A 25,477-nucleotide genomic window follows, 5' to 3' on the forward strand; every position below is an offset into this window, starting at 1 on the left:
AGTTGCCTATTAGTAGAACATCGTTGCTCAACGATTCAAGGATTTTTGCCTTTTCAGCTTATTTATGATACCTATTTTTCATTCAGTGCTTTCAATAGCATGACAATTTTCCCCAAAGGAATTAGTGTTGCTTATCGATACCTTTCAGTTCTTTATCTTTCTCATGTCAACTTCTTCACTTCTTCGACTATCAGTCTGTTTCTTCAGACATCAGACATATCTTGCACGAAATCTGACATGCACTATCGATTTTCTCTCTAGGACCGTGGAAACACTCACACTTAGTCTTTTTAAACCGCTTGTGCGTATTTCTGTATGAAGAATGTGAACATTACCTCTCTATACAGACATCCATGAAAGTGTCTGAAATAAACTTGTAAGTAAAACGTGCAAAATAAACTTACGTGTAAAATAGTATAAAGTATAAAGGTAAACATAACATGAATGGATTACACTCATTACCATCTAACTAACTTTAATGCAATGTCGCTGGTGAGATGTGATGAAACGGAATGGAACATCGCTCGCTTATTTCGATCATTTTCCGATTCCTGCGTTCACCTCAGTGTGATTTGAACAAATCGATCTATTTTACAACACATAGTTCAGTGAAAAAAATAGGGTTTTTCTCTCAAAAACCATCTGCGCTGAGACCGGCGCGGTGGAGCTACTGGTTGGGATCGAGGTGGGACCATCTCATGAACTGCAGCAAAGGACGACGGTAGAAGGGGTGCTCACTCGATAACTAACAGTTACGCTCCACCGCTACGAACGCAGTCGTTAACGGAACTGGATTGAGCTTAATTTCATTTTGACTCTGTAATAACTGAGCTGATCTCAGAGTTGTAGTTCGGAAGACGTTCTGTCGCAAGCGTATTAAATAATTCTAGGCATAGGTGCGATAGGGAGGACCCGGACCCTCCTCAGTTGAAGGGGGTCCAGTTCATGGGGAGCAGCTCAAATGGTGAGGATCCCTTCGTTATTCGTCCAAAAGTGAAGAGGTCCCTTTCGCCAACCGTACAAAAGTGATAGGGGCCCGAGCACCGGGTCCGACTATCGCACGTATGATCCTAAGGTTCTCATTAGAAGCCGATTCTGAAGAAAAAGTAAAGATGTTCAAATAAATCCACGGATCCTTGACGTCATTTTCATAGTTTCGGATTAGATGAAGTGTTTGCATTTACACTCACTTTAAACCGCGCCGCTTCAAGCGCACCCGCTTACGCAACTGCACCGAGCTTCTTGTCGTTTTGACCCGACTGTAACTATCTCATAAACTTTGATTATTCCACTAATAACTCGCCGACAACCACTACAATTATCCCCAATCCTCCTGAAGCACCGTTCACTCCCTAAAACATTTCCTACACTGTTATGTACTCATATTAACTCTACTTTGAATATCCTTGAATTCACGATAAAGTTCCAAATAAATCAGTCCTGTTTTCCTGTTTTTTTAAATGTGATTTGTCGAGGACATTAACTCTTCACGTCATGTGTTTCAGTATTCTTTCAATAGTTCCATAATAGTGGCAAGGAATTCTTTGCTCGGTTGTTTATATCATTTTTTTGTTCGTTAAAAGTGAAACCTTTCGTCCCTTGTCATCCCAAGGTCAATGATAACGAAACGTATCCACTACATCTTAATATAATAGTGATGTTGTGTGCACTTATATCTTTTCTTTTTTTTGTAAAGTAATCAATAATATTGATACTCGAGTATGGGATAGATTGCAAAATTTAAGCTCATCTCTAAATTAGGTCTCGTGTATAAGTTCATGTCTGATTGAAAGTTTCGCACACCTCACCACCCTATGAGCCCTCATTTATCGATTACATGCCATCTTCTTTTCTGGTACTTTTTTGCCTCTTTTGACGCGCCATCTTCTTATTTGCAAGTTCTGCACTTTTTCTTTTCTTCATTTCTTTTTGGTCATTTAGACCTGAATTTTCCCAGCTGTGTATGAAATGTTAACGTTGTTGATTTTTTATAGTTTACCGATCCGATGGCTGCATCACTGTAATTTCTGTCCAATTTGACAGCAGCTGACCACCCACTATGCACTGGAAAACAACAACGATCCTAGTATGCATCTACGGTGTACTCAAAGAGTTTCGACCTGCCACCCCATTCCTTACACCATACCTCACTTCACACTATAAGAACCTCACCCTCGATGAAGTATATGGACAAATTTTCCCTTTCTGGACTTATTCGTACATGATTTTTCTGGTGAGTTGTTTAGCGTTTTATTTGTACCTCTTTTCTTTATTCACTAATATCCGTTACTTTAGGTGCCGATATTCTTTCTGACAGATATTTTCCGCTATAAGCCAATTATTGTACTCGAAGGTGCATGTTTATCCCTTACATGGATTCTCCTGGTCTGGGGTGAAGGTGTACGTCAGATGCAACTTATGCAGATCTGTTTTGGTACGATATTTTTGATTTCTCTTGTTTTTACCCTACTGTTTAATTATATTTCGCGAAAAACGCAGTTTTTGGTTAATAGAGAGAGGAATTCGTGATCGCATGGAACGTCTTCTGTTCGCTTTCGAACCAATGCACCTTCTCAATTGCAACAATGAAATTTAACTTTTTTGAGTGAAACTGTTTATATGGTCTCAAAATTTGATCAATAAATTATAAATACATCAAGCTAACAACAAAGCATTCCATGTTAACGGCTATTAATTTCTAGACTTCTATAGAATAACAATTTCTATGTAGAGGTTTGCAATATGTTTTTTTTGCATGCAGGAGATTTGAAAGGGGCAGAGGCGAACTTAAAAGGTTTTCGAAAATTTTGGTCTGAGTTATAAATATTAATGTATTAAAATATTAATGATAAATTATTGGTGTCCTATTTTTTGTGTTAGATTCTTCACAAATTATTCTAAGTATTTTCACTCCTTCTAACAATGATTGCATCAGTCTTGTGTCGAGTAATTAGGAAGAAAAAGTAGTAATTGAACTCTTATCAAGTTCTGAGATTGTGTAATGACGAATTTTGAAGCAATTCTCAACCGATACACTTTTTTTTCTTTTTAAATTAAGCTACTTGATGATATTTTTATCTTAGGGCTCGCATCAGCCGCTGAAATCGCCTATTATTCCTACTTGTACGCAGTTGTGGACGAAAAGAAGTACAGACGAGTTACGTCATATATCCGAAGTGCTGCTCTCGTGGGAAAACTTTTTGCATTCGGTTTAGCGCAGATCCTAGTTTCCACTCAGACTGGATCTTATCTACTGCTGAATCAGGTATATAGTCTGAATTTGTTCGATGGAGTGAGGTACTGCAAATTTTATTACATTCAGATTTCTTTAGCAGCTGTATGTATTGTTTTCTTTGTTGCTATTGCACTTCCAAGTGTTCCTGCCCCAGAAATTCAACAAGAAGTACAGGTTGAATTTGTGAGCAATCAAAATAATCAGCCTGGGCAGGAGAATATAACGTGAGTTAAACTTTCTTCCTCTACGTGCACGTTTGCTCTGATCTGAAACGGCTCTTCTACATTACTAATTATTGTTGGTTAGTTTAGTTAGCAAGATTAGTTGCTTCTTGTTTGAACAGAAATTCTCTGAAGAATCTGCTCTTTCTCTACTATCCACACGTATTCCAGGCGAGGCGAAGTCGAACGTCGGAAACTTGATCGTGGTGTACGCAATTATTTGATCACTACGTTAAAAAACTTCCAGATTTTCAAAGAAAATATGGTGGTGTTGAAATGGTCCGCATGGTGGGCCTTTGCGAGTTGTGGAATATTTCAGGTGTCATATTGAGTTTCAAGTTTTTATTTCAAATTTTTGTTGTTTCCTTTGTGTCTTTTGAAGACAATGAATGAATGTTTCAAAAATATTGGTGATAGAAACTATAAGTGGAAATATATGGGCAAAATCTTGAGATCTGGAATAGTTCCTACACTACACGATGAACTGCATTGTCTATAAGTCTTTATTTCATGTGTAGCCTAGATTCCCACTTTTCGTAGCCATTCCTCTAATGAACGCTACCGTAATTACGTACATTCCGTTTTCGCGCGTCGTTTTTTTTTTTATTTGACACGTCTTTAGAACTAATTTAAAGCGTTTATAATTTTCTAGATCATTATTCGGATTAATCTGAAACTTCTTTCAATTTCTACAGTCCACTAGTTCTGTAAGAAAAAATTGTTTGCCCAAATTTCACCGCCACTGATTCAATAGCTGGGGTTAGCGAGGACTTTGCATTATAAGATTTAAACTTCATTTTTAGGTTTACAATTATATACAAGCTTTGTGGCTTGAAATGCAACCTAATCCGGACAATGTTGAAAATGGTTTGACAGAGTTTATGAACACCTTAGTAGGTATGTAAATAAAGAGTTCACTGTATTGATTTTCATCCTTTGAGAAAATACTCAGCAAAAATTATGTCACCTTCTTCTTTTCGAATTTACGAGAGAAAATTTTCACTTTCGTTTTTGTAGGCGCCATCCTCGCGTTCGGTATTCAGTTTGCTGCTATTGACTGGATCAAATATGGAGAGCTGACGTTAACTGTATCTTCATGCTTGATCGCTGTTATTCTGGCTGTGATATCTCAGACCAATTATGTAGTGTTAGCTTACGTAGGATATGTTTGCGTCACATCCATTTACAATATGCTGATAACAGCGGCAAGGTAAGATCACAGTTATATACAGTAAGATATGTATTTCATAGGTTTTCAGATGTATTTCATTTTTTTTTTTTTGCGACGGGCGGAGTTCCTTGTCGTCAGAGATTCGTCACTCGACATAGGCTTCAAAAATAGTGTATCACGAAATTGAAGTAGTGTGGAAATCTGATGGAAAGCATAGCGTTCGATGTGTAGATTACGAATATATGGCCGTTCAATTTTTCCTAATCGTCCTAAAAAACGGCGTGGGAACGGTGTTTGTTCCTATGGGGTATGTCAGAACGCACCTTTTTGAATACCCTCAGTTCCATCAACAGCCCATTTGTTGGTCTTACTTGAGAGAGCTGGTGAAGAGACTTGGCTGTTCTTTGACCGCTAGCTCCTGTGGCTCATGTGACGTGGGGCGTGCACAGGGCAGGGGCGTTTTCACGTACTTCGTAGGAACAAACGCCCGTTCTCACGCTGTTTTTTTCAAGGACGATTAGGAGAAATTGAGCAGAGTCTTGCTCGTATTCGTAATTTATACCCTGAGCTCTATGTTCTCCATCAGTTTTCCGCACTTCGTCATTTTTGTGATACCCTACCTTTAAATTTATAGTATCTCGACAATCTTTTAATTTTTGCTGCCACTTTTACAAGCAGCAGCAGCACACATTATTGACCCTTGTAATACCTAAAGCAATATTATTCAAAGTAATATATTCGGAACAAATTTCTTCTGGCTTTAGTTGCAATATTGCGATTGAACTCACTTCCACCAACTATGGACTCGTATTCGGCTGGAACACATTCGTTGCTGTCGTTCTTCAGACGTTGTTAACATTTGTTGTAGCGGATTCTCATGGATTAAACCTCGATATGCGGACACAGGTGATTGTGCTACTTGTTGACTTCCCATTACTTCATCGACTTCCCTTTTTCAACTGCTCCTTCTTACAGTTCGTTGTTTATGGAGTATACTTCGCAGCAGTTGGCGCAATATTTTTGGTTGTGTCAGTTTGCTCAAAATTCAAAACATCACCAGCCGAAGTGACAGCTGACGTCAATCAAGAAGATATTGAAAAAACTCACGACTAAAGTAGAGATATTATCTAGTTATAGGGTAGATAGATGTTACTAATTAGTTAGGTACCTATTTTTTTTATGTATTTTTGTTACGTTCTCTGAATCAGAGAAATAAAAATTCTTTATGTGTTGTGTTGTTTACCTCATCGAAACGTTGACAGTTGTTCTGGAAAAATTTTGAATTTACAGGAAATTAGATTAGGCACCACAAATATTACGAGTTTTCTCATCGCTCAAAATCAAAGTTCTCCTACTTATTTTACATTTGTTCATTTCAGAGTATTCTTCTTTTCTGATGCGTCCCTGAGAAAGCAGGAAACAATTTTCAACATCTTAGGAAAAAAAATATCCTCTGCGACTTCGTAAGGAGAAAAAAAACGAACTTAGAACTCATCCTGTGATTTTAACGCGTTCGCTTCCACAGTGTATTTATATTTTTTTCACAGTATGCTTGTGTCAAGAACACTTTCGAAGTTTCTAAAGAACCGGAAGGAAAGCTCACGCTCAATCAGTGATTGTGACCGAGTAGAGAATTGACAATAGAGCGATATACTCTTTTTGATAATAGTAGTAGTGTCGGAATATTTAGCAATCTATTAATTGTCTGGATGAACCTCAGTTCTAAAAATTCACACCGCCAATTTCCTCTAAACTACGCATTCTCGACAAAATAACATTAGCGCACATTATCGTGCACCCTCTGACCTCGGATAGCCGATGGAATCGAGGTGGAACCATTGCGAACTGCAGCGATGAGCTGTGGTAGTAAGGGTCCTCAGTCGACCCTAACCGCTACGCTTCGAGCGCAATCGCTTACGCAACTGTACCGTACTTCATGTTGTTTTGATCCTACTATATGTTAGTTTGTGGCAAAATATCTCGCATAATAATAATATTTATCTCACTAAGAACGTAACACAATTTTTACAAACAATACTCGTATCGCATTTAGGGCCTTTCGGCGAGTGCTTGCCTCGGAATTGTGAAACAAAACAGTACACGTGACGAAGAAGAAATGGTAAACGTGCGAACAATTATGGTACTATGTTGTTGTTGGTAGTGAATATGCGAAACTAAACATCCAGAACTGAATTGTGACATGACAGCAATAATACATAGGGTATTTGAGCGCAGTAAAACTGGGCAGTATACTATGTATTTTATGTTAATGGCAGAAATATACAAGGAAAGAGATTGGAGGCGAGCAAACAAAACGGTAAGGCACCGCCTGGGGATGAATGAACAAAACCAACAAAATTATAGCCGAAAAGAAAATGACTAGGTGCGGGTAGATAAGGCATATCCGAACGAGATACGTTGTCCGGATTCCTATCGCAGAGCAATGTGGACTTCTCTACAGAAAGCAGGAAATTGTGCGGTTCTCACGACACTCGACGTCGCTAACGGACGGATGCAGCTAACCAAAGGAAAAGTAGCTGGGATCCTACCTTTTTTGTTACTCGAGTGTAGTCATAGTCAACTAAATTGCATACCTCTCAAATTTGCTCTAAACAAAATATCCTAATTTTTTTTTGCTTGAAGCTGACGTACTTAAATACGAGGAATTCTATGAATGAGAATCACATCTGAAAGCTTTCTCTCCTGTTTTTGATGGATTGCCGTGAATATACTAATCTAATGAAGTATGATACTTGCTCATAAAATAAGATATGTGGGCAAATAGCGGACGTGATTGCGGTTCCACATCGAAACATCGGACAAACACATCTCGAACTCCCCGAGGAATGCATTCCGTGAATAGTGGTACAACCTGGAATTGTAATATAGGAAAAATTGAGGGAAGTTCGTAAGAAGAAGAATGGAAGAGCTCATCTAAACGGCTAAAAAACTTATCCAACATTGAAATGTGGTCCCGGGACCCACTCCTTTGCTTCAATATACCAATCAAAGAAGTATTTGTATAACATACCGCGTTATCCTGACCATTCAGCATTCGTTGAGCGTTCGTAACAAGATCCGCATTAGAAAACGATTCAAACGGAATCTTTGTGCAAGAGGTTTCAGCAATTTCCCAACAACAAACGGCGAAAGCCCAAACATCCGAATGTGAGGAGAAGGAGTTCTGAATGTGCGCGAACGAATGAATGAAGTTTCAATGAATGATATTTTTTCTTCTTTCCATGAAAATATCTATATGTTCTTAGCACTAGAAAGACGTCCGAACTTGACAACTTACAAAGAAATACTCTTAATAATAGAGAACAATGATGAGATTGTACCTTAAGGATGCTCTCTGGAGCACTATATCGAAGCTGAGCATGATGTGCAGGTCCACGTGGTGACGAAATCTGTAAGAAATTAAAATTTCTGGATGAGAAGAATTAGGTACATGATATATTAGAGCGGTAAACACCTGACCTTCGCTCGCATGCTTTCATCTATTAGTATGTTGTTTGGTGTGAGATGTCCATGAATTACACCTATTGACTCAAGATGTCGCATACCTTCACATACATCAGCGCAGATCGAAAGCAGTTTCGCGATTCTGGAATGTGAAACACTTGGTGGATACGTATTGCTAGGAATTTAGACGTATAGGAACGTGGTACATGCTACACGGGTTTGCTGGATTCACTACCAGTGCTAAACACGATTGAAGCTATACTTTAACGATCATCTTTGCCCAAAAATTAGAAAGGGACTATCGAGGTATACAGTCACGATCGAGACTATTGTGAGTTCTAATAATTCTTCAACGATCAGTCTGCTCCACTTGAACCCTTCTAGTTCTTGAAGAATTCCTCCGAATCCGTTAAATCTAGTTTATGCCAAAGTAAACTATAAGATTGTGAAAATCGCCAATTATCGATTCACTACCTTATTTTCTCAGTGACTTTCATCACGAAATACATGAGTAACTTACGGAATTTGTATCCGCTCCATCCTGAGATATTCCCTTACGTTTCCATTTGTAACAAGCTCAAGGATAAGTCCATTGTTTTCATCCGTTGCTAGAAGCTGAACGACATGTGGGTGATTCGTGAGAGACAACATCTTTATTTCATCCATAAGAGCACTCCTAAATGATTTATAGAATAAATTACAACCTCCGGAAAGAAGAAGAAGAAGAAGAGCTTAGTTACTTCGCATGCGGGTTATGTCGGTCTTTCATGGTTTTGTAAGCTACAGTTCCTAATCCAGGTGCGCTGCATTCCCGTACAATTGTGTGCTTTCCTTCACCAAGATCTGCTCCCATGATTAAATGAGAACTAGATATTCTCCTGATCTTCTCAGCCCTGAACTCTCAGTATAAAGGTTTTAGATTGTATTGAAAATGAGGGAATTCTGTAGAATACGAAAGTAAAATTCACTGCAAATGGATGAAGCAAAGAAACGAGGAATGGGAAAACCTATTAATGGTTAGGTAAGATTTGCAAACTTACTGATCTTTAACTGGTATGGTTGCATAGTGGTGAACGGCGACGTAGCTGAAAGTAGTTTTGATGGGGTCTTCTGTAGGTAGAACTCGAAAGCAGTTATTACTTCTTAGTTCGTTTATTTACATATCTTATAAAATGTTATAAAATGTTTAAATCCTTAAATTTTTAACACAGAGAACTAGAACGGAGGTTTTGAGTATATTTAACGACATTAATGACATTTGTTTGGTAGATGCACCAGTGAGTTTTTAGGTGAAGAGAAGAAAAAGACCAAACGTATCTCTCGAACAAAAAATAAATCTGCGAAAATTTTGCCCTAAGAATCCAGTTTTTTATCCACTTCTAACGTCATCTACAGTTAAACCATATCTTATGGTCTTTTGTAGGGTACTTCGGAAATATGAAGAAGTTGCTCCCAATAACTCCACTCACTGATATTTTCGGAATAGAAGTTTCTCAACAATTTCAAAACTTCTGTTGTTGATTGTAACAATTCTTGGTAAACAGAAAAAAGACAATTATAAACAAACTCAGGTTCACGTCGTGAGTTTCGTTTTGTAGTCCCTGCACGTTCCAAGTCCTTCTTGAGCCCTCCGTTCAGTAATGGCAGCGTGAAATTCGGTTGCGCGTAGATTCTCTCATCTGAAACGAGTACAGTCGGATTTTATGTGCAATTCCAGACTGCATACCGGATTGTATGCACTTATGAATGGACTGCTGATTTCGTCGAGAAAAAAAAAGAACCTGGAATAGATGGCGGCGGTGGAAAATGGAAATCATTCCATGTTGCAGGTCCGAACTTCGGTGATGCACTTTTTGAAGACAAACTGAAAATTGGTGCATTTAAGTATGTAGATTTGAGCAATATTTCTACAGAATTTTCGTAGCGCTAACGTGATTCTGCGATATTAGGTTTGTCAACATTCTTAGGAACAAAAAAGAAAGGGAAGGAGTTAAAGAAGTTTCAATGGAAAGAATTTCACCGTTGTTGAAAGGAGAACTTGTGGAAAGGAGAAAATTGTGAAGAAATTTAAAATTTGAGAAGATATCTTATGCTTCAAATATGAAAAGAAGCATACGGTTGTCTTTGGCGAACCCATAATAACCTTACTCTTTGTAAACCCCTACGAAAAAAGAACACTAGTCCTAACTGTTCCCCTTCCCAGCTGTTTAAATTTTATTCGCGGAAGAAAATGCCCTTTCTCAAGCAATGTATTCACTACGTAGTCGTCGTGTGCAAACCACTTGAATGGCCAGACATAACCTGTTACGTTCTGTAACCACCAATCGCGTACAACCAATGGTCACGCCTCTCATCATTCTTAAGTCTCAATGCAAATAAAAGCACTCTGCTGAATAAAACAGGTATAGAACTAACCTTGTGCTTGTTGTCTTATCCGATGAATAAAAATTTGCCATCAAATGAGCTGATGGTGATGGAAGCACTTCAGTTGCAGTTTTACCGCCAACTTGAGTGATTATGAGATTTCTACGGATATCTCGTTCGAAAATTTCCATCTTATCTTCGGATTTCTTTCTTCTCATGAGGATTATAACGCATAATATGGCTGTTAGTAGTATGAATAGTGCAACGAGTACTGAAATGAAAAACTGTAGCTTATATTATTAGACACAAACTTGACTTCAAGCATTATGCGAAAAATTAGCGTGTCAGTTGTACTGTTGCTGATTGCTACCTGCATGCGTTGGTACTACTTGTACCGCAAGTGCAATGAGGCATTTGAGTATATCTCTGGGCACATGCAAGGTATAGTCGAGTCAAAACGATTTGAAGCTGGGTACAGTTGCGTAAGTGGGGTGGGGCGATTGGTAACTCCAATAGGACTGAAGATTCAGCGTTGGTCCCACCTCGATCGCAGCCGTCAGCTCTACCGTACTGCTTCGAGCGCCGCTTACGCAACTACGCAAAACTTCAAGTCGTTTTGAGCCGACTATACATAACTCTCACGATTATATAGCACCAGTTTTTCAGATGTTCCAAAAAGGTGCTCTCGTTCAACGACCCGCTGAAGCCCATTATCTGACAGGTCAAATTCCTAGAAGGCATACAGTCTTTGGTAACATCACGCCGCTTCGTCACGCTGAACTACCAGACACTTTCGCGTTCGGTGTCTACAGCCGGTTCAGGCTGATAGCGACGATTAAATGAACTCTGTGCGATCTTTTGCTCTGGATCGAAAAGGATAAGCGGAGGCAATTAAAAGTCAAGTTCAAAGTTGATAGTCATACGATAGCAGGTGATCGTTAATGTTTCCTTAGACCACGTTAAAACTCCTAGTTAATTTGACTTATTATTCCGTATTTTAAATTTATGTAAATCATGTTGTGCTTACAAGGTGATTCTTGCTGGATTTTGCTGTTTAATAACGCGATAATACAGTTCACTCCTAGACGATTCGAATTCTAATCATACAATTTACCGAACGCACACATTCCTAACGAAGAGCGCCTTCCAGAAGGAGCTTGCTAAAGGGCTGTCACAGTTTTTCGCAACTTTTCCTTATTCTAAGCCTCAAAAGCTGTAAGTTTTATATTTGATTTAAAGCAAAAATGACCCACCAATAACACTGAATAAACCTCTACGTGTAAACACCGTGTTCTCTTCCACAACAATATTTGAAGATGACTCGTTGTAGAACACTGTAACAGAAATGTTACCGAAAAAAAAAATAAAACATCTACTAATACCGTAACCATGATAAAGAGGGAAATATATCGGACAACAGCCACACAGAACAATGGGATAGTTAGGAAACCACACAGTATTGGTATTTGCAACTCAATTAACTCACGATTATACCCTATCGGGACCTCGTGTAATGGACCTAAAGAAGCCGAAAATTTCACGAAAAAAAAATTGCACGTTTTTCCAGTCACAACATCAATTACAATTAAATTAATGAATTGATCCCCTACATTGACCCCTTTAAGTTAAATTCGTCAGATTTAAGCGAATATATATCGCATACCGGATGAAAAGTGAATCTCCGTTAGGAACAGCCAGTCAGCAGTGAAGGTAATCGTCACTCGTATCTTCTTCGCCATTCTTTTGTGAAGTGGAATACGGAGATCATACCTACAATTACGCTATCTTTATTCCGTTCCTTTTTCATTTTTCTTTTCCTTCCGGAAATCATAGACTCAAACCTCTTTGCAGTATTATTTGCCGAAGGACGATTTAACGAAGAAATTTGTGATGAAAGTGAGAAATTAGTGCCATCTTGGCTGAAAAAAAGGAATAAATTTAAAAAAAAAACCGGAATCATATTAACTCTGATATACCAATTTAAAATTGAAATAATAAAATTGAGGTTGAACGAGGATTTCAGAAGTAAAAACAGTTTAGCAGCTCTAAAATTCACTGTAACGTCCTTGGATAAATTGAAACAAATTGAATTTCTTTAGTATTTTGATCAGTTACCCAGAAAGTTTAATTCTTATTGTTTTTAAATCTCGAAATCATTCTAGAGATACCGTTAATTTTCAAAAATTTGTATAAATACATAGAAATATAATAGGACACGGGCACCACTTATTTCTATTCGTTCATTTTGTTGAATGGTTTACGCATGAAATCCAGACAATCTCCAAGTCCTCTCTTCTTGAAACCTCGGCATTTGGAAGTGTATTTATGTTTTCTTTTTTTGTTGAGTTTGTCGAAAAGTCAGGCCAATAAAAAAGTTCCACGTAAACCTCGTTGGCATAACAAGAAAACAGAAATCCAGACGGTTTCATACACAAAACAATTCTCTTACATACCCTTCTCAGATCAATTATTATAATGGATTTAATCAAAAGAATCAATCCTTAAAATCGACCAGGATAATGTTCGTGCGCATCGAGTACCATGCGAATGGTGGCTGCGTAATTTAGCTCTTTTGTGACGTTATATAGCTCAACAACAATAGATTTACAAGGATTACTGTTGCATCCGAGCAGTTTTATTTCCTCTTCATGAGCAGATGCACCACCACTACTGCCATTGTCGTTAAACTCACCTAAAAATAACATCAATGCTGTTAAGACGATGACCGTAAGCAGCCAGTAGAATTTCGGAAAAATTCCGTAACTGATCGAATTCGAAGAGGAGCGTTACTGTCCCATCTGCAAAATGTCGGGATAAATTAGAGTTCTGAGAACGTTTTCAGAAATGAAACATACCTGTATGATGTTTACTCCATCCTATCCATGAACCATTTGGATTCATTTCATCGAAAGGGGAATTGTCCGACACGTAACCATCGCTAAGTAGTCCGAGACCTCTGGAAAATAATACTTATTTAATACTTATTAATACTTACTTTCAGGGCATCCCATTAAGTCCTCATACTTTTACTGCACGCATGTTTTCCGTCGACTATCACATAATTAAGAATTAACCACTACAGAAGGTTTAGAGCGGAACATAGCTAATTTAAAAAAAAAGCAAAACATGAGAAAAAAAACTTCTGAGTGAAACTACTTATACTCTTATACATTGAAGGATTATCATCTAATTGAAAGAAGGGCACAGATCACAAAAAATCCAAAAATAGCAGAGAGAAGATCCTTCTTCCATTATTGTTACAAGTCTATCCACTTCTGGGAAGTACGTTCTCGATCTTTTTTTGGACACATTCGTGCGAAACTTGAATTAACAAAGTTCCTCACAACTAATTCAAATCAAAACGAGTTCGGTATATTACTAACCATGAAGAAAAAAAGTAGCAGGTTCTTTCTGAACTGGTTGGCTGCATGTACGAGCTACTATGTGTGTGTGCGAAACAGTTTATATTAAGTAGAACTAGTAGAACAGGTTGATGGAAAATGATTTGAAGCTAAGGTGAACAAACTGTCTAACCACTAGGAAATAAAGTTTAATAACAAGCACATTCATATCGAAAATATATTATGTAGTTAGGTTTTTGTTTCAGAAAGGACTACACCCTTGAAACAAACCTTTTAATTCCCGTTTCAGTGTACAAATCACTGTTTTCAAATGTTGGATCCCTAAAATCCGCATCACCAACACGCGATCCTCCCGGAAGGGTAGAATAATACAGTAGGCCATCTGAAAAACATATGCTGCAGAAAATACTCCCACATTGCATTGCGTTATAGATTATATACTCAGACCTTTATGGATACATCCGTGTAACTCGGCCCTTAAGCAAATCGTTCGTGTTTGCCTTGAATGGGGTACGATTCGTAACCTGGATGCCACTAATGGTGGATCGAGTACACGTAAAACAGCTTGTGTCGTTTCGTCATTTCCAGTCATAAGCTGAGAAGAACAATCTATCATGAATCAGGTATTTATCCAAACACATTCTTTAAATAAACAACCAGTAGCAATCAGCTGATCTGATTTGGTAAATATGAAGAAATGTTTGCCGACGGTACCGGAAAATGTGCTAGTCGTGCATGAAAAATTGGTGGTGACAAATCGGTCAAACATCATCCGCTAAATGGCGTGGAAGTTCGGTGACTTGTTATGCACATATATTATTCAAGTTGGCAGTAGTAGCGCGCGAAAAAATCTTCGCCTAATTGAATCCTTAATTTGACATGACTATGATTATGGAAATGTATCGCACCAGCAAGGAGATGCTGCACATACTTACCATCCTCGAAACATTCATAAACTCAAAAAAAAATTGCTTTGAATGCTTTTAACAACAAACTATGCACATTATCTCAAAGAAAAAAGTCGCTAACATGTTCTTTCACTGAAAGATCAACTCTTTCTTTTTCCCAGAATTAAAATACGACCTCATTTTCTCAACGAAACTAGTGCGTTTTTTTAAAGTGTGATCTCTTTAAATTTTTGAAGACAAATGTGACGAAAAAAATTATGACCTTTTCTTCGTTAACTACCATACCAAGGTACGAGACCAAACATGGATGTTTCGCGCTGTTTTATGCCGGCAATTACTACCTGCAGAAAGCTATTAGAGCTCGAGTTTTAAAATGGGAAGTTCGAGTGGTTTATGCATTGGAAATAGTCAGGTTTATTGGCCATAAATCCACTAACAACCACAGTTTCGTTTCAGAACTATGAACACGCAAACGAATCGGAAAAAGTGGCGAGGAACAACACGAATATTCAGAGAGCATAAACGTCCCTATGTGTGCACTGAAAACCAAACCGGAACAGCTGATTAGTTAAAATAATTGGAATCAATCAACACACGAAAAAAATTATTTAATCATGTTAATTTTTTGAAAAAAAATGTTCCACATTGTTTTCCCCAATATTTCATGTGAATATCCGAATTGAACTTTCCTTTCGAGCTAGATTTACTCAAACTCAGAGTCAAATTTCAGTTTATGTAATTGAAAAAGATTTTTTAATACATAATTTTTATCAAGAACAGAGAAGCATACGGTTTGGAAAAAGATGATCATAAAGCATTATGATCTTGAAAAAAAAGGTTTCAAAAGTGGTAGTATTAATATAGGTGTTAGATAGAAATGGTGTAAACAATTTAGTATTTTTTTTTATTCCTGACATTTCAAGCATGCTTGCAGTCAATGAATAGAACTCTTATCACAACATTGCGCAAAGGCGCAAAAGGTCATTTGTTATCACATCTTTTTATGAGCAATTATCGGACTCTTTGGATGTTTTCTTTGCTTGAAATTTCTGTAGATAAACTACCAATTAAGAAAATTACAAATCCCGTACCGTATGACCTGTTCGATTCCGATAACGTATCCATTTACTTCCTGGCCTATGATAGTCGATCATGTACTCGGAGACAAACTCTCGACCTGTTCCATTTCCATATCGTCCTTGTGTTTCTACTGCTGTCACCAGATAGGTGTTTTCGAGGTTTATCTGAAATCTCAAAGAAGTTTTGTTTTTGACGATGACCGATACTAGCGTTTTAATTACTCCATTTCTGGCAGGCGGTAAGAAATGCTATGTGTCCTCGAAAACAAAGAGCACTCAAGGGAATGTGTGACAGGTGATCATTCGCCAACATGCACACATCGCAATGAGGTTGATGATATGCTGGCATTCAAATCGTGGATCATTCGGCGCTTTGTTGAGGACACCATCTAATTCGCGATGCAATAAGGAAGTAAACTGGCTATGAATAATGCGTCTGCAATTCTGACAACTGTTTGAAAACATCTTTTCGGTTTAGGAATTACTGAAGTGATTCTATGATTAGAATCCAGAATTTGCCACTAGTACACATATTATCATTATCTAATTATAGACCTTACGGATAAGGCAGTAAGATCATAAGTAAGTGCTTAGAAGTAAATGCTTAGATACTAGCCACAATTCTTCGAAGATCTCCATCCAATAAAGAGCTGGTTTTTTGGCAGAAAATTTCATTTACGAAAAAGATGGTGAGCTCGTTTTCAAATAGAACTCGGATTCAAAAATAATTAGACGTTCACGCATGACAACATTCGGGAATATGACTTTTTTTTGCATCAAACTCCACAGAATTGCACCTGCAAGCACAGTGTTTTCACTTTCCTAGCGAAAGAAATTGTATTCACTTATTTACATACGTTCGGAATAATATTATTGTAGAGAAGCAGCAGCGACTAAGGAGTGTAACTGAAACCGCTAATTTTGGGAAGAAAAAGAACTATTTTTTTTTTCCTGAAACTGTGGATTTATAGCAATTATTTACTTTCTGGTACATTTCACATTTAATTACAGAATTTCCACACAAAAAAAGTTTTTTTTTTTTTGATAGCGTAGTCGATAAGTTGCCAAAAATATGAAGAAAAATCACTTACAATCCGTCTGCAAACTACTCAGTTGCACTTTTACGGGCTATTGCCAAATAACGCTTGTTGGCAACTTATCAACTGTCACCCTAACTTATTCATAGCTGAATACTTCATAGACATCGAAAAAAGGGACAATGTGATAGATTACCGAACAATAGATTAGACAACTTTGTTGAAAACGGTTTCGTTGGATAAATGCGTCACGAAGTCGAGCTAATTCCAGATTTGGAAAAAAAGGAGCAAAATGCTGGAAGGTTGCGATGACAAGTAAATTCCAATCTTGAAAGCTACGCGAAACCATATTAAAGTTAAAAATTCTGGTGGTAAGCGTCTTTTTTGTATTGCTCACAATGAATTCATGTTGCACCAAAATAACATTATTTGTATTTTTAAGGGACTTAGATCATTAAAAGATTTGCAATCTTGGCCTCATTCGAAGCATTTCTCTATTTAACTAGTATTTAGACTTCCAACATGAAGTGAATTTCATTTCGGCTATCAAACATCAGTTTTCTATGTCCACCTCAGTTCTTAGAGGAAATTTTCAGGGATCTAAGGAGTTCACACAAAAGCACGTTGTAACAAATGGGAAGTTTATTGAATATTAGTTGTTCCATCAACGTAGTTACTTCTACTAGCCATTTTTCTTCATCCTTTACATTTTTACTGCAATTTTCATCGTTTTTGTTTGGTCTTTGTGTATTCTTTGGCTTCGTTCGCATCCCTTTTTCGAGCCTTCACATGTCTCATTCGGGCTGAGTGCCGGAGCTTATTCGGACACCTCGTCTTACGCGTCATTAATCCTGCGAACTATGTTGCGTCGCATGGAGGCCGACGAACCCCCTCCCTCCCACATGCTGTTAACGCAGGTGTTATGCGTGTGAGAGAACCTCGTAAAGAGTTATCGCCATTGTATGACGGAGCATTTGTGTGCTTACATAAGTGTGTAAGCCATCAAAGAGGCTTTAATAACACTCATTCACCTAATCCCTAACGAAAACAATAAAATGTACCTGTAGAAATTCATAACTACTACTGTGTATTTGTGGTTTTGGACACCATGCTCCGGATGCGAGTTCCGTTCGAATCCTGCAAAGTATTCCGTCGTCGAACAATACGACAAATTTGCATCGAATAATGAGGTTGGTGCTAATAACTACCCGTAATTATCCATGAAAGCGTAGCGTTCGCACAACAGGTAGTATGCATGAACAAAAAGGTCATGCATGCACAACATGTACAGCACAAAGCTAATGAGGCATCGAAAATCGGAAATTTTACGTGGATCACTATGTTCTCCAACTTCTCGAAATGATTAATATTCAGGAAACATCGAGCTGTCTTCAAGAGTTGTAGACTTGCCGGCTAAGCGAAGCCTCGAGGGAACCAAAAAAAGTGATTTGCCTGACAGCTTTCGTGTCAGTTCCTCTTAACTACAGAGGGCAAAACTATTTTTCTGAAAAAAAGTGCGGTGAAAAATTCCACAGAAAACCGAACGTCGTAGAGGATATTACTGGATTCTTTGCGGAGATAATGGAAAGATGTCACTTTCTGACTACAGCTGGACATCATCCTAAGAACAGTTTCTTGTTTAGCCTTCACTGAAACTTGACAAATTCATTGAGACTTCTCACTTTTTTATGGATATATCTTATAGAATGAGTTAAAAATGCATTCTACCTTACCGTAACTAGTATTTTGCAATTTTTTCAGCTAGATAGTATTCTGTTAGTAGCATCTTGAAACTATTATGATCAATACAACAGCATTTTCGATACTTCTGCAATGTCAATGCTGCCTATCATCGAACCAGTGTAATTTTTAGAAAATGACGTTAACAACCAACGAATGGTTATTACATGTTACAGTATTGATATCTAAGTAATTAAAATGCTAAAATATAATTTTTCCAAGGATGAGCTAAGCTTCAAACTAAAATATGATTTGATTCAACTCTAAGAATACGAAGCATAGCAAAAATATCTTTTAAAATTTGAGGTTCGAACACGAAAGAATTTCGTTCATCACTTCTAGGATAAATTCGCGTATTACCTTGAGCTTAGATAACTATTGTAATGGAATTTGTCGGTATGGTCAATTTTATGGCTAAGACCATATGTCGAACATTTGAAATGAGTCATTAGTGTTCGGATTTCTTCAATTTTCACAAATCCCCGTTCCAATCACAATAAAATGTCGGCTTAGGCGCCAAGTCGTCATCGAATGCCCCGTTGGACATTGTTCGTAGCGATTCATCTCAATATGATGCATTATCGCGTAAATGCAAGCCGATCCAACAACATCTGTGGCACCGACATGGCGTTGTTACACCAAATTACAGCCTCCCGGTACATAACTCATCTACCTCATAACAAGATTTTCGTAAGGGAATCGTAAAGAACGTGAAAAACGTTCAGGATAACCAACCGAGAATTTTGTGGTCCAACGCTTTGCTTGTCAAAACTGCTACTGGCAGAGATTTGCGCATCTGTGATTTCTCCCGATTCCATACCAAGAGCTGTTGGCTCACATTCACCTGTAATTGAAGGATACGGTCGTGTGTCCCTCATAACCTCGACGTTTCATCATATCCTCGATGAAGGTTTATAGTAATAGCGATAAATCACTAGATGTCTTATCTCCGTTTGCCTATTAGGCGCGCATGGCGGCACCGATCACATAGTAACGTGAGTGTAACAGTAACTTTGGACGTTATTGTAGGTCTCTCGAGTTGTCCTCATAAGAACCAGTTCAGATCTGATTTACAAGAAATCCAAGGATGCTAAGAATGAAGAAGGCAAACGCCACACTTTGCAGCATCCCACTTAAAAACTCTGCATTGAATAACCTCAAATAATAATAATAATAATAATAACAGTAATAATAATAATAATAATAATAATAATAATAATAATAATAATAATAATAATAATAATAATAATAATAATAATAATAATAATAATAATAATAATAATAATAATAATAATAATAATAATAATAATAATAATAATAATAATAACCTGAGACCAATTTGTTGAATTTAACTGAACCGAACAAGAGTCAAAATTGTAGGGATCAAATCAAAAATGTATCATGGTACTAGGAAAAATCCATAGTGCTCAGCAGCTTAGAAGAATTTAGTTCCTTTTTTTTGCAAAGAACAAAAATATGTCTCTTTCCCATTGTCGCTGGAGCATAATCCAATGCAAACAATTCTTCAAAATCATTTTCTTCATCATTCTCCTAACTGTGCGTTTTTTTCTTTCATTGATGTAATCATGAATATTTTCACCGTCGCCACCTAACCTCCTCAACCTAGCATAACTCATTGGAAAATCAGCATTCTGTGCTGTGGTTGCAATTGAAATGGACTTTCACCCAACTGCTGTTTTGTTCAAAGAATGACACGCGTCAACACCGACCCATCCACGGAACGTTAGTGATAACTTATCTAATCAGAGTTCACCTCGAAGATCTAAAAGCTGCTATGTCAATACATTTTAATCAGCTAAAATGTTGCGTGAATTTCAGCCAATCAATACATATACATTGTATTTGCATGTAAATTTGCTCATCATCCCTGACTTAATATAGGATTCCTCGCAAAGTGTAGCGATTCTTATTGGTATACATTTCCGAGTCCAATACCACTAAACATTCGGACGGACGTAGCACAATTCCCATCTCTCAACGACCAGAACGGACACTGAAACCATCAAGAAACCGCAGCACGAGCCGCTGTAGGAAAAAGAGCAATTTTTCACTATGTAGTGCGAGTCCCACATGCGTCCCACATGTCTTTTCTCTGTTGTCATTTCTCAGTTTGAGTGTGATAAAGTGAGGTCAATGTCGTGCTTATTTCGTTGTCAAAAGAAAAAAGTGTTCCGAATGCAAGTAATTCGATAAATGTGCATATCCACAATTATTCATCGGATATCTGGCCCCCCGTCTGTTGCGGTCGGTCCTTTGGCATAGACGAATTGTGTGGGATTAGCGAGGGCCGACTGAGCGGCGGCTGCTCGTGAGCTTACGATCGGCACCATTATAAACATGTTCAATGAATTTCCCTTGCTATTAAGGTCATCTCTGGTGACAGGGTAAGGATGAGAGCGAAGGAGGCAAAAAAGCGGAGAGAAACACAGCAGACTTTTTTTTTTGGTTAATTACAGGAAAGACAATCCAAAAATGCAACTCTTCGACTCTTCAAGCTAGAAAGACTGCTGCACATCCAAAGTTCTATAACATCCGTGACAGAGTAGTTTTCTCCTCTTAATTCATTTCAGTACGCGAGAAATTTCTTAGATTTCTCAGCAAATCCTTTAATTCTGACTAACTTCTCTGAGGACTCCACCTTCCTTGACTTCAACATCAGCTTAAGAAAAGCCAAGTTCCCAAGAGTTATAGAAAAAACATAAATTTACTGAAATAGTAAAGAAACAATGACATACCCCGGTCATCATTTTGATATCCTTAAAAATAAGGCCGATTTATCTGTATAAAGATATTTTACATTAACGCATTCAACATTGCTGACGACAATAATTTTTCCAGGGAAATTATAGATTTGAAACGTCATTTTTTTCGGATCGACAGTTTAAAAAATGTCCAAACTGTTATTTTTTTAAATGGTTTAAAAAACTAATAATTTGTGTGGTAGGATCGCACCATTCAAATAGATCTTCAAAAAGCTATAAATATGAGCATAAACAAAAACGTTAATAGCAGAGTGCTCCAAAACAAACTTTTCCAAAACAATTCTTTTGGGAGAGTTTGGAACATAATGGAAAAAAGCTAAATTTTCTGACCTTTTCTTTCCAAAAACAAACCTCAAATTTTTTAAAAGAATGTGGTTTTAATTAAGGAAATCAGTGAAGGCAAATATAGCAGAAAAGAGAATAGCACAGAATATGCGAGAGAAATTTTGAATACTCGATTACCTCCCAAGATGTTTAGACCAGAATTGAATCATATTTGATCTTCCTTTCTATCGATATTCACCGGATAGAATCGTTAAGGCTATGATCTACTCGACTATTCGCATAGACAGAACTCGATATATTCGATTCTGGATCGATTGCGTATGAGAACCTCGTTAGGAACAGCAACAGTTCGCGTTAATTTCTCATGTCATCTGCAACATGTTTACGGGGTTCAGGGAGAGGGAGGGTACAAATTCATCCCGTCTGCCCCCGGTTGGAGCGATTAGGAACGCTTTTGACGGGAATTATCCTATTAGTGCGTTCTCATGATGTTTTTGATTAGACTGAAATTATGTTAATGAACGGGCTGCTGTTCACGATAGTTAACGACGTTCAAGCAGAGAAGCTTAGAAAAAAATTAGAGATTATGTATTACTTGACGGGTAGCACAACAATAAACAAATAAGAATAAAACAACAAAATTGTTTACAGAACAACTTACCCATTCGTAAAGCAGACACCGTCTGCAAGACTAAAACAAAGACCGGCCACATAGCATTGCAGCTCCTGGAAAAAAAAAGAACTATGGTAAACAAAATAGACGCTAATGTAAAGTGCATTTGGTGTACTTACGTTACGGATACGAATCAGGAAACTATGGATAGAATTTCCGAAAAGATAAGAAGAAGTAATGGTGTGTAGATGAAATAAATCGAATAAGGATTTGGATAATAGGATGATAATTATGAACGAGTATATTTATGAGTGTAGCATGTAATCTTCCGAGGAGGTTTCTTCGCGCATTACGACTCGATCACCTCCAGTCAAACTGCTGCTGCTGGTGGTGCTGCTGCCCTCATCTCCTTCAAACGCTATGCATGCCATATGGGGCTAGTTGTGCATTTGCAATAACGATCGTCATTCCATAAATGAAGTGTTTGTGGACCCGGTTTTGAGGCTATGGTGTTTCCATTATAAATGAGGTGTTAGTGATGGAAAAGATTAAGTGGATTAAACGATTTAACTACAGAGATGACTCTATATCGGATAGTGGGAATACTGAATACTAATTTCTTTCCATTCACCCCTTACAATAGTGTAACGATACGTTAGCGTTGATTTCAAACCTTTTTTTTCTATCTTTTCCCATGAAATTACACTTAATTTGTTTTCTTAAAAAAAGAGCAGAGAACGAGAGTAGCAATGGCTATAGGAAAGAGGAGAATACAGAGAAATAAAGATAAGAAAAAGGTACAAAGAATTGAAATAAAAAGACGACGGTAGAACATAATAAGGAAATAGCACTCAACGACTGTGACAATTGCAAGTTGGATCATATTAATTGACGTAACTTGACATCTACTGAGTAGATCACAATGATCGAACCAAAATTCTCATGGATTCATCTTATTCATTATTTATTTATTCACAATGGTGTACCAGAAAAAGAAAGAAGACAAGGAAACGCTTTTTGTCTGAATCAGAAAATTATAAAGAATCGGGACCCGGATATGAACTGAAAACTGATTTTTTCATTTTCGAAAAAAGTTACAACAAGAATATATACTACATAGCGCTAATGACGTAAATTATGTATTAAAAGGATATAAAAGTTGTTTTCATTATGCAAATAAAAAAATCAACACCTGGCGAGACGACAATAACTAAATTCTATTCGAAAACCATAATTGTTGGTATGCATTATAATAGCGATGATATTCAAGTATGAACATAATTATAGCAATAAATATGGATTTATTGCCAAGTTCTGGAACGTTGGGCTCCGAAGTGATACACATTCCATGCATTCCGAGATATGGTGATAGGTGATAATTAATTGAACTGAATGTATCTTAGGAAAATATAGGTGAAGCTTGGAAAGCGGAATTGAATTTTTGAATTAGCATCCAGTAAGAACTGAATGTTTTGAAAAGATGTATAAATAACGATGAGGTTGAAGATCTTTCAAAAAATTAGTAAAACCTAAAGATTTGATTGGAAAAAAAAGTGTGATCTGAATAATGGCACTGACAATGGTCCAGACTGCGATGTGCCAAAGAACTGTTCGATTTCTCCTAATGACAAAAGAAGCAAAAATGATCATAATGGGACCGGCAAGTACGAAAACGTTGCGCCGTCCACATCTCTTTCCGTATGCCGTCGCCCCGCCCAACGCCTACTTTTCTCGCTACCAATGTCTTCTAATAAATTCGTCACTTCATATTAAGTAATAAGGACGGAGATCGGTGCAATCGGTGCGAATTCCATTCGTGTCGGGTCAGATAGCGTGAATTTGCATACGCACAAATGGAGTGCTGAAGAGTGCATGCGGTGACATCGGAGGGCGGTGGGAGAGAAGGAGAGAAAGCGAACGAAACAACGACCAAGATTGATGACAATCGTGTGTATGTGTGGAACGTTGTGAAAAAAAAAACCGAACGTCTTCTTCACCCATTCTCATCCATATAGAGGAGACAACAAACTTATGTGGCTGATGATTGACAGTGTTTACATCGTTGAATAGGTGGTACTGTAAAGAGCCATTCGGGCAATAGCGACTTGTGAGTTTGAAATGTGGATTTTTTTTTTCACTGGTAAAAAATGACGGAGAATCATAGTATAAATTTTCTAGAAGTTAAGAAATAAAACCCCATCAGTTTGTAGTTGATAACTCTAAATTATACGGATGCTAACACTGTCCAAAGGGTGCTCCAGCTAATGTTTTCTATTTCTATTTTTTATTTCCAGTGATAAAATGGAGGACACCTTTCAGATATTGCTATTTATTGGATGCCAGTCTAAACTAAACTATTTATAAAGAGTCGATAGATGGAGATTTTTTTCCAAAGACCCATATTTGCGGAATTTAGCGATGACACCATTAAAAACGTAGAAAAGATGGCCAGGTGCTTAGCATAACCTGCCAAAGACGAGTGTCTAAAAGAATTTGAGGCAAGTGTCGAGCGATGCAACAGGTGCAGTTCATCCTACAGTAGAAGGGTAACTTTTTCAAACATACCATTCACACGCAATTCATAAAAGTTCAAACATTCAGAACCATGAATCTTTCAGAACCCAAACATTGCCGTGAAATCCTTAATTTTAAAGGCCAAAGCTCTAATTTCAAAAAAGGAATTTTGTGTGAGGATATTTGAAATCCACTCATTGTTGCGAATCGGGAAAACTCCCTTCTCAATAAGAAAAAAAATTTATGAATATAAAATAGAAGAGGTGTTGGCGAACGTAGTGAAAAATGTCCAGAATGTTGATCCAATGAGTTCAGTCAGACTTTTTTTTTTGTCTATAACCAGAACGCATTTAAAAAAGCTTGATCATGCAATCTATTTTCACAGATAGAAATAGTTCTTAGCTGTTAGATCTTTACTCATTCTATTTTCACCCACTAGATTTTCACCATCTGAACAATCGCCTTCTGTCTTCTTCCACCTTAGAAAAAATTGCTGGATTCAGTGACGGATGAATGAGGTGTGACTAGCTGAAAATGGCTACTCTTAAGCCAGTGAAACTGCAGGTGGAATCGTTCTACTAACATTGCAATTACACAACAAAGAAAATCTGTGGTAAATGACATTTTAGAAACCTAACACTAAATCATAACAGAAAATTCGAGAGACTACCAGTTTTGGAGAAACTGTAGCAAAAGTGTC

The 25,477-nt window shown here is 37.5% G+C and overlaps 2 protein-coding genes across 4 annotated transcripts in view; one reads left to right on the forward strand and one right to left on the reverse strand.

Annotated features, from left to right (window-relative positions):
• Positions 1-2,059: 2,059 nt before the first annotated feature.
• RB195_021638 (uncharacterized protein) lies at positions 2,060-5,740 on the forward strand (the record flags this gene model as incomplete). The annotated part of the gene is made up of 9 exons (XM_064208483.1): positions 2,060-2,233; positions 2,296-2,434; positions 3,084-3,265; positions 3,323-3,459; positions 3,628-3,775; positions 4,260-4,353; positions 4,474-4,666; positions 5,392-5,533; positions 5,603-5,740. 9 exons carry the CDS (start codon positions 2,060-2,062, stop codon positions 5,738-5,740), a joined length of 1,347 nt encoding a protein of 448 aa, XP_064064364.1.
• A 1,388-nt stretch (positions 5,741-7,128) lies between these two features.
• Positions 7,129-25,477, reverse strand: part of RB195_021639 (uncharacterized protein) — a gene marked incomplete at both ends in the record, with an annotated part of 42,534 nt that continues 24,185 nt past the window's right edge. Inside the window, 23 exons of one of the 3 annotated variants that reach the window (XM_064208486.1) lie at positions 7,129-7,208; positions 7,418-7,499; positions 7,659-7,811; positions 7,969-8,037; positions 8,108-8,234; positions 8,613-8,768; positions 8,833-8,985; positions 9,133-9,177; positions 9,660-9,771; positions 9,874-9,956; positions 10,508-10,727; positions 11,710-11,790; positions 11,943-11,975; positions 12,120-12,226; positions 12,298-12,375; positions 13,149-13,254; positions 13,312-13,412; positions 14,089-14,200; positions 14,266-14,413; positions 15,818-15,970; positions 17,904-17,979; positions 19,318-19,426; positions 22,312-22,376. In XM_064208486.1, coding sequence (XP_064064365.1) covers positions 7,129-7,208; positions 7,418-7,499; positions 7,659-7,811; positions 7,969-8,037; positions 8,108-8,234; positions 8,613-8,768; positions 8,833-8,985; positions 9,133-9,177; positions 9,660-9,771; positions 9,874-9,956; positions 10,508-10,727; positions 11,710-11,790; positions 11,943-11,975; positions 12,120-12,226; positions 12,298-12,375; positions 13,149-13,254; positions 13,312-13,412; positions 14,089-14,200; positions 14,266-14,413; positions 15,818-15,970; positions 17,904-17,979; positions 19,318-19,426; positions 22,312-22,376 — 2,449 coding nt within the window. Of the gene's footprint in view, positions 7,209-7,358; positions 7,500-7,658; positions 7,812-7,968; positions 8,038-8,107; positions 8,235-8,612; positions 8,769-8,832; positions 8,986-9,132; positions 9,178-9,659; positions 9,772-9,873; positions 9,957-10,507; positions 10,728-11,709; positions 11,791-11,942; positions 11,976-12,119; positions 12,227-12,297; positions 12,376-13,148; positions 13,255-13,311; positions 13,413-14,088; positions 14,201-14,265; positions 14,414-15,817; positions 15,971-17,903; positions 17,980-19,317; positions 19,427-22,311; positions 22,377-25,477 lie in introns of those variants that run through there. The other 2 variants (XM_064208485.1, XM_064208484.1) reach the window with 2 other exon arrangements.

This window comes from Necator americanus, chromosome X (assembly GCF_031761385.1).
Source record: "Necator americanus strain Aroian chromosome X, whole genome shotgun sequence".
Classification (NCBI taxonomy): Eukaryota; Metazoa; Nematoda; class Chromadorea; order Rhabditida; family Ancylostomatidae; genus Necator; species Necator americanus.